This window comes from Amaranthus tricolor, chromosome 4 (assembly GCF_026212465.1).
Source record: "Amaranthus tricolor cultivar Red isolate AtriRed21 chromosome 4, ASM2621246v1, whole genome shotgun sequence".
NCBI classification, from domain to species: domain Eukaryota; kingdom Viridiplantae; phylum Streptophyta; class Magnoliopsida; order Caryophyllales; family Amaranthaceae; genus Amaranthus; species Amaranthus tricolor.
The window spans coordinates 23,120,977-23,130,550 of NC_080050.1; the positions used below are offsets into that span (position 1 = coordinate 23,120,977).

Below are 9,574 nucleotides of genomic sequence, written 5' to 3' on the forward strand. Positions count from 1 at the left end.
AAGAAATTTGTTTCACCTAAAGTAACAATGTAAATTGAAGAGAGATTGTAAGTGTTGTTAGTGTTAGCACTCAAAAAGATGAAAAGTGAAAAGCATGCATGTGACAATCTTAAGCCAAAGCAGAAGCAGTGGTACAACATTTTCAATGTTTGGCATCAACACATAAAATCAATGCAATGTCTTTGCAATTATTTTTACTGACAACTTTTGGGCACTCACAACTCACAATACATCACACATATATGAAGTACTTCTACTTGTGTGCAAATATGTGACAACTGCAGAGTGCAGCCTGCAGGAAAGCTAGGAAACCTGCAGGAGTAGGGTCAGGCATGCAAATGTAAAGCTATTTCTGTAGAGACTTGAAAGAACACTAGAAACACTACTACATTATTCACTCTTCAACTCATAAATACACAGTAAAATGTTAACTGCAGATCAACAGATAATGTGCATGCACAAGTCAGAATGCAGATTGCAGATGCAGTCTCCTAACCACTACACCATTGACCACACTAGTGCTTACCTACCCATCAAACATATAATTGTAACCCTGTTATGTGTTAAGGCTCTCTTACTAAAACTTATGATTACTGAAACATAAGCAATTTCGTCAACTCAATCCAAAGATTAAACAAAAAATTAATGATTAACATACAAATTAGGTACGCAGAAAACCTAAAAATATAAAACCTTAAAACAAAACTCAACTCGATAAACCAAATGTCCATCTCAAGTCTTAATTGAATTTTGTATTTTCACCTTACTCTTTTGTCCTGTTAAATTTTATGCATTGAAGTAAGAGCTTTTTAAATGTAGTACGACAATTTAAATTACATTCAGAGTAAAAAAATACCATTCCATCTTAATTTCAAAATAAAAGTCACAGTATAGTAGCTTTTATAATTATCTCGTCAGTCAAATACGTTGGCAGAGTAAATGATAAGTGCATCCTTAAATATGAGGACTTGAGACCAAATAAGTAATGGCAATCACTTCTGATTAAAAAGCACATGGAAAATTGAAGGGGAGAGACATTTTTGATGCATGTCATTCTTACAAGGGAAAGATACAGGAGAGAGTAAGGACCGTGCCCTCTGCTTCAATGATAATCTACTCAATGATTGATGATACTTTACATCACATATACACGAGAAACTGCTCCCGGTGACATAGAAATGAAAGGAAGCAACAAGTGAAAGAATGTACTATAACTCTGCCGAAAAGAATTTACATTCAAGTGAATACACAATAGAGATTAAGTTGTAGCATACAGTTTGAATTAAGCAGAAGTTAGGCCTTCCGGAAGAGATTCATTATCAGGATCAGGGGAAAGAAATCTGCGGCAAGCGTGAAAAACAGCTGAATGGAACCCACTTGGGTTGTCTATAAATACAAAATGCCCACCCTGCAATGCCAAGTATAGATATTTCATTATCCCTTCAAATATTTTAGACCAAGCACCCACTAACAAAGAGAGGCATAGGCATACCTGAGGAACCCTAATGATTTCACATGGGACTTTCATATGCTTACGGGCTTCTTGTGCACCTTGGTAGCTCATCCAATCGTGATAACCATAAATAAAAGTGGTTGGCACTTTCCATTCAGATGCACTGTATTTAAAGAAAAGTTATACTTCAATCTACAACACATAAGATCATGCTAAAATTTTGTAAACTTCTGTAAAGGGATGCTGTTTCTAGAAAAATATGTCGTATGAGCAATGTGCATTAATGTTTTAATCCGATGTAATATTTCTCTGCGAATTCAAATAAGTCATCAACTAGAATAATGGGCAATGAACACACGTACGATCATGCTAAAATGTTCTTGCTAGTTTGTAAATTTCAGGTGAGTAGGGACAAAGGGAAAAGGGAAGGTAAGAATAGGATCACAAAGAGCCACAAACCTGTGTAGAAGCGGTTTCCGAGCAAATGCTCCAAACGAGAATATGTATTTTAAGCAAAGCTCTCCACTTCCTTTGGCTGCAAGTGTGTGGTATATGTAATCTAAATAGACGGGAAAGAACAAAGTTAGAGGCTGAGTTATAAATACTTGGATAATACAAGTTGTATGTATAGTACCTGTCAACAATTTTGATTCTTCTTCGTTCAACAGTTCACCAGTTGCATATGAACCAAACCTAGCACTCGTATACTTGCGGACTATATTTGGCCCCCATGGACCTAACCCTCTGCATGATGAAATCATGATACAATAGGAATATTCAGAATCAAGTTTGACCTTTGAAAATACAGTTTTTAATAGCCATAAGTGCTATTTTTATACACTTATGAGTTGTATTTTAAAGTGCATTTTAATAGATTTTGGCAACTTTGGATTGTTTTTAAAGTTATTGAATCACTTTAGTCATCTAGGTGATATGTGTACAATTTGTGCTGAATCTAGATTTAATTGGTACGTTGAGGGATTTTCTTGTAACGGGTCTGAGAGGGTACTTATGAGATGTATTTTCATTGCTCCAAGTTAAAGAAATGAAGATACAAAATTTTGTTGATAATTAATCAAGTCTTGGATAATGTTGAAGGGAAAAAGCATACTCCAGAAGCAATGACGAGTCGTGTGCCCAAGCACCAAGGACTCATCCGACACATGACTCGTGTGCCCATTCGTTGAGGAAGAAGCAAGCAGCACTGAGGAATCGTAATAGCAGTTCACACGACTCATTAGCATTGGTCAAATTGAAGCCAAAATTGAGCGACATGTAAAAGACCGACAACTCATTTTTCGTTGTCCAGGACTCGTAAATATTTTATTTTCTAGTTAGTAGGTTTACTATTTTAATAGCTTTAATGGTAATTAAGGATAGTTTCATAGTTAGTGGGGTTCATGACTAAGTTGGTAGGGTAGCAACTAACTATCCTAAGATTTGTATGAATAGTAGTGTTTTGAAATTTAAACACATCATCTAACGGCTCCTTTTATCTCTAATTTCAGACGTTTTAGTTTTCTTGCATAGTTTTTTGGCTTGTAAATCCTTCAAGAATTCAAGTCTATTTTGTAAGTTTATTACCTTAATCAGTTATTTTTATTCGAATAATTCGCGAATTACAGCCTTAAAGTTTAGCACTTTTGCGAATTACAGCCTCAATGTTTATTTTTTGCGAATTACAGCCACCAAAGTATCAATATTTACAGGTTCAGGCCAAAAACACAGAACTTCGATCACTTAACCTAAAATTCCGACCACCAATATGGTCAGAATTTTGTGTTTCGACCTGAACCTGAAAACTTTAATACTTTGGTGGTTTAATTTGCAAAAAATAAATATTGAGGCTTAAACTTTAAGACTGTAATTCACAAATTATTCTTTTTATTCTTATATTATATACAACAACATAACCTTAATCCCAAAAGATTAGGGTCGACTAAATAAACCAATATATCAGTTCTAATGGTTGTCCACATGGATTCTTGTTCTCTATTTATTTCGATTTTCTACCATCTCAATTTCTAAGTCCAGGTCATTCACATCCTATTTCACCCCTGCCCTCCAAATCAGTCTCAATCCTCCTCACTCAACCACATGTCAAATCAGTCTCAGTCCTCCTCACCCAACCACATGTCCTAACATTCGCCATTACTTCTGAATACATATCTTGCACGATATTAATGTATTTCTTAGGAATTCCTTTCTTATTCTTATATAGTATTTCTAATCATTTATATGTTCTTAAACGTTCTCGATTGGTTTCTTTCTTTCTTGAGTTTTCTTTATAAAAGTTCGGAAATTATGTCTTCTAGTAGATTTCTTACTAGGATGACAATGCTTAATTATATATTATCATGTTAATTGACCCTAATTATCCATTAATTGACATTTACGATTTATTCATTCTGATTTATAAATTTTTAGGTTAAAGTATTTGCAAAGTGAAAAAAGCCATGAATTTTGTGAGGTCATAACGTCATAGATGTGCTTAGACTCTGTGGTCGGGTAATTTTTGGTTCGGGTTATGTTCGGGTTGGGTAAGGTCATTTTTGGATCGGGTTGTTCCTATTTCGATTGGTTCGGGTCAACTAATCTTGAGTTTTTTTAAAAATTTATTAGTACGTTCTACCAAAAAAGATATAATTTTTTTATATAAAAAATTTCTTACATATAAGGACTCATATATAGCTTTGAAGGCTTCAACAAAGAAATAAAAATTCAATATGCAAAACAGACTATAGTAGGTTTCAACTAAAATCTGATGACGTGGAACTAAAAGTTTTAAAAAATTAGGAAAATCGATCTCAATCGTGGGGTTCAGGTATTAGTCGGGTTTGAACCAGTTTTTTAATTTTAAAGGTTGAAAGATAAAAAAATTTGAGTTAAAACCCATTAATTTTCGGTTGGTTTTCAAGTCAATTTCAGGTTAATTAAAAAAATAACATGTCTAGGTCTGCTAGTATAACGTGTTTGATTGGACTACCAAATTTAGAGCAATTATTCATACTTAATGGTTTGTTTTATGCCAATGCTTAGATTTAATAAAGTTTACAAAACTTAGGCTTAACTGATTGTTGAAAGATTCATTATCCAAGCCATAAGTCTGTATTAATGATTGATCTATCTATTAGAATTTAGTTGATTTAGCATTATTTTTAAGTTCACAATTTATCTCCATTATAATGTTTATTTGCATCTAGAATACACGGTAAATCAATTTAAGATTTAATTTAGTTTGAGAAAGATTTGTGTTCAACCCATTGGCTGTGAAACCATAGTCCATATGCGCGCGGTTATTATTAAAACTTCACACGCATCAATTGTGGAGGATTAAAGGTTGAATTTAGTTTCACCATACACCTTAAGGAGGAGTTTAATCATGTGTGTCCCAGGCTCATGATTCCAATCTAATGCGGAAACACTCCATCTGTTATCTGAATGAGACATTTGATAATGAACGAGTTCACGTTGTTTGATGTTTGATATGAGGGAAGAAATGGTAATGCACAAAAAGGAAGTTGGCCATGCACATAACAATAACCTAGCATCAGTCGTGTGTGAAAACTGTGCACACATAACCAGCAAGCATACAAACATGCGAACTAAGCTGGCCATGCTCCATTCATGAATGAATGACTTCAACATTGTACGCGAGAATGAGTTGGTGACGGTGTTATGTCATACTGGAATTAAAAACCCAGCCCAACTAACTTAACCTAAGTAACTAGCGATTGTTTGAATATTTCAAAGTTAGGTTGGATACTTGATTCGTATTTTCATGTTTAGTCATGGCCAATCTATTTTTTATTCAAGTACATGACGAAATTTGTAATATTATTCATTTTTTGCATTCAAACACCCGACCAAATACTCATTTACTCTGACTGAAAACTCGATTTTATAGGAGAGTACCCGAATGAGAAAAAAGGGACCTCAGCCTCACCGGGTCGGGACATGGGCAACATTTTCAGTACTCGACCAGATGAAAGTTAATGGGTCAGGTTATAAGGAAGTCTTTCAACTACTCAAATTTCTAGTACTATAAGATCCCGATTATGAAAACTCTTATCTTGTGGTGTACCAGCTGTGCAAAGTAATTTAAGATATGCATATTAATTAGAGTTGCAAATGTAGTAAAATTAGTACCTAAAATATTATTTGAAGTAATGATTAGCAATAATATTTAATCTCATTGTTTAAGATTTATTTTGTAATTAGGAGTTTGAGTTTAACTAGGAGTTTGATAAAAAAAGTTAATAAACAGTCTAGTGCTTCTAAAATAAAGTCCATTTAGACTGACTTCACAAAAAATCTGAGTTGCATTTGAGTCGTTGTTCAAGTGAACTTATGTTTGGTTGTATGTGAACTGTGATCAATTGAAGAAAATCGAAAACTTCAATAATCCTTGAGATTAATTTCAATCTTTGAGAGTTGAGAACAAACTTCTAAAAATCAGAGTAGTCTTATAATGGGCGAGAATATCACATTTCTTTAGAACAAAAACCAGTAACTTTAAGCTTTGCAAGTTTTGGCTTGGGTGATATATTCATATCCCCTTTTTGCTTAGGTTAGTTTCAGTACATCCAAATCTTTTGAGTCTATTTCGGTGCAGGAGTTGAGGAATTTTGTGAGGAAAGAAAAAAGGTCATATATCATTACAATAATACCATTTCTTAAAGAGTTCATTGGGTTACCCATAAATGCTTTCACAAGAGCCCTTAAACATACTTTGGTACAATAGTATCATTTCTTAAGATTTCTTTGGGTTGTTATCCATTAATTCTTTCACAAGAGTCATTAAACATCATTGATATGAAACCGTGATTGGCTATGAACAAAAATTACAAAAAGTACAAGTAAAATATGTGAAATTACCTCACAAGTTTTTGAGGGGTAAAGTTGGATTCCCAAAGATGGTTCAAGACAGCTCCTTTCCATGTTGACCTAAACTCCATCATACGTTCTGACATTTCTGTATCTGCAGAAAATCCCGCTGGTCCAACCAAAATCAAGTGCTGAACATGCTCAGGATGCTTCATAAACATAAATTTGGTGTCTTCAAATCAGTAAAAAAATCTCAAATTAATACTCTGCATATTGCAAGCTCAAGATGTAAAAATGCTACCTTCAACGCATATTTAGATGCAACATAACCCCCAAAAGAATGCCCAAGAAGTATGAAGCTGTTAAGATTCTGGGCTTTCCGCCATGCCTCAAAAGAGTCAATAAACCATGCTTCAGTTTCTGCATAGCAAAACAAAAACAAAAGCTTATAAACTGTGCAGGTTCGGGGGTTCCCAAGTTATGAGATGGAATGACAATCAAACAAAATTCACTACTATCAACATGAAGCCTGTGTGGTTGTGCATATAACTACAAAGCAACAAACTTCAAATAGAAACAAGCAATAAAGCAACAAAGCAATAAAGCATGGATCAACCTTCAGTGCTTTTGCATGTAAAGTCAGGTCTGCTTGATCCACCCCAACTGCAAGGAAAGAATGAGCAATATTAAGCATAAACAGTAGGAAGCCAGACAATCTCAACAATCAGACTGATGGGAGCAAACAAGCAATAGCACAGCCCCTCCGCCTTTCCATTCAGTTCATTTTCGTGACCTTTGCATCATCTTCATCAAAGCAAGATGGATGAAGAAGCTGAGAGGATGACTCCTCAAGTTAGACTATGAACATTCACATTTTACCAATTCATTCTTATTGTTAACCAAATCCTTGGTAGGTCTTCTAACCATATTCTTTCAACACTAGGTCGGAATCTAATAGAGGATACAGCACAAGGATCCCAGTCACTTTAAATAACTCTGTATGAACCTCTATATTTGACAGTATAAGATCAACAAAAATATCAAATTCTTGTAATGCTTACTTTGCCAGAAAAATCAAGCTTTTCTCCATATCAACAATACAGAAGAAAGGCAAGACACAAGCAACTTGACTACTACTTCCCAAATAGTTCTGGAGATACAATTACGTTGCAAAGCTTAATTTGAATCAGTAATGTGAAATAACTCCAGACAGAAATAATAATTTCAACCAGAAATACAAACTACGTTAATTAAGACTCAAGAGCAACACTAACAGCCTGATATAGTTAGAAGTAATAATGGGACGAGTAGAAATTTGGACCAGATACCAAACTTGCAATAATCATGTTCACATAAATTTCACAAAATCAACACAAGATACATAAAAATGCTTACTTACCCAAGTTGATCTATAGCAATAACCTTAAAGCGACGAGCCAAGGCATCAAAATTCCGAAAGAAGAAGCCTTGAGAAGCACCATACCCATGAACCATAACAATTGTAGGAGAGTTTTCATCTTTGTTTTCAAAGTTAACTGTATTTATAAACCTCGGTTCATCACTTGTCGATCGAAACCACCTAATCTTTGAGCCAAGTGGACCTGCACCGATATTCACTTGCTCGACCACATAAGGAGTCCTGACATTAAATCAATATGAAAAATGCATCAAGCAGAATTCGATTACATAAATGTATATCACATAGTCATCCCCATGGAACTTTGAGCCAAAACCCCCCTTCGTCTCTTTGAATTTGCCCCATTTAACTATAAAATTATTACATAAAAATCAATGGCGCAATCTAATAGGAGGGGATGACTCAAACAACTCCCTTCCTTCACAAATAAGGAAGCATCGGATCACCAAAACCTTAAACCTTCATATTATGAACTTTACAAAAACAGAATAATTTTTAAAATTTGTTTCAATAAATGTTCAAACTCTCATCATTCTAAAAAAGCACTATTATGAAGTCATAAAAACCCAGGAACAATACAGAATTAGGAAAGCAAATGATGATTATAAAACTAAGGGATTCGATTTCCAATCTGATAAACAAACTCCAACAATCTTCTGATAACATTAAAACCTGATATTAACTAACAACTATAAATAGCAATTATTCAAAAAAAAAATTGCAAACTGAATACATTTAGATCAATTTCACCAATGCGAACAACTCAAATCTACAAATTATTAAAAGTAAGATAAAATCAATACTGTAAAGCTATTAATCAACAAATTAAGGAAAATAATTCAATGGAAAAAAAGAGAAATACTTGACTAAAGAAAGGAGTCGTTTTTCAGAGGCAATGATGTGATCGGTTGAGGTAGGAATCCAACGGAGGAGAGAAGGCCACGTCCACCTTTTATGAGCAGAAGACGATGAGGTTTCAGAAGCAGTAGTAGCGGCGGTAGTAGCAGCAGCAGCCGTCCGGAATTCCTCCGCCATGAAAATTTTAGCGTGTGATGAAGCCCACCGCCTTATTATGGTCATACAATATTATGAATTATGATTGTAAACGATGGTATTGGTATGAACCTCAAAAAACCCAGAAAATATTTTGAGGGATAAGATGAAATAAATATTGAGATTAGAAGGAATCGTCCGGCAGAGAAGATGAAATAATTTGTTTCTAATTTATTTTCGACTATTCTTGTATGTCAGGGAAAGAGTAGTTAATTTGATGATAGAGAAGATGAACACCAAAAGAGTAGTTAATTTATATCCATGTTTTAGACCGCTAATTGTCTTCTTACATTACTTTCTGATGTTCTTGTCATCTTACTTCTCTCGTTTCTTTTATCATTATTTATTTTATCTTTTCCGTGTAGCTACGTCTTCTATCTTTCTCGAGCCGGGAGACTTCTTTGGCTGTGCTCTCCTTTATGGGTATGAGTTGTCGCAATTTTTCCTTTCCTAAACCATGTCTATAATTTTTCTATGAATGGGATACACTTGGTAGGATGATGATGATAGATTATTTTATATCTAAATTAGTGGTGTGCTTTTATATATAATTTGTGAATTGCCAATGGTGCTTTTATGATAAACAACTTAATTAATTTGGAGTATTTGTTTGAAATATTCAACAAAATAAAGTTTTAAAAAGTAAATTGTTACTCTCTAAATTAAATAGTATATGTAAATTCAATTATGAATTAATGTAAGTTTAAAGTATTAATAGTAATAATTTGTTTGGTTATTGATATTACAAGATAATGATAATGATAACAATTTAGAATATAAATTTTCATGAAATATACCATGTCATCTCATAGTAATAAAATTTG

General features: G+C 33.9%; 1 protein-coding gene across 1 annotated transcript; it reads right to left on the bottom strand.

The window, feature by feature from the left end:
- Positions 1-1,014: 1,014 nt before the first annotated feature.
- Positions 1,015-9,074, bottom strand: LOC130811542 (probable 1-acylglycerol-3-phosphate O-acyltransferase). Its single transcript, XM_057677870.1, has 9 exons — positions 8,560-9,074; positions 7,680-7,919; positions 6,897-6,943; positions 6,582-6,700; positions 6,332-6,489; positions 2,088-2,197; positions 1,913-2,012; positions 1,493-1,616; positions 1,015-1,408 (listed from the first exon to the last, which is right to left on the bottom strand). The coding sequence occupies exons 1-9, from the start codon at positions 8,775-8,777 to the stop codon at positions 1,283-1,285; spliced, it is 1,242 nt and encodes a 413-aa protein (XP_057533853.1). The 5' UTR covers positions 8,778-9,074; the 3' UTR covers positions 1,015-1,282.
- Between the last annotated feature and the right edge of the window lie 500 nt (positions 9,075-9,574).

What these genes read in the sequence shown, in the direction of transcription:
- LOC130811542 (XM_057677870.1), bottom strand. Translation starts at nt 8,777, where the DNA reads ATGACCATAATAAGGCGGTGGGCTTCATCACACGCTAAAATTTTCATG. An exon ending in CGACTCCTTTCTTTAGTCAA is followed by an intron (nt 7,920 to 8,559) that starts GTATTTCTCTTT and finishes ATTTAATGTCAG; the next exon opens with GACTCCTTATGTGGTCGAGC. An exon ending in CGGAAACCGCTTCTACACAG is followed by an intron (nt 1,617 to 1,912) that starts GTTTGTGGCTCT and finishes CTTTAAATACAG; the next exon opens with TGCATCTGAATGGAAAGTGC.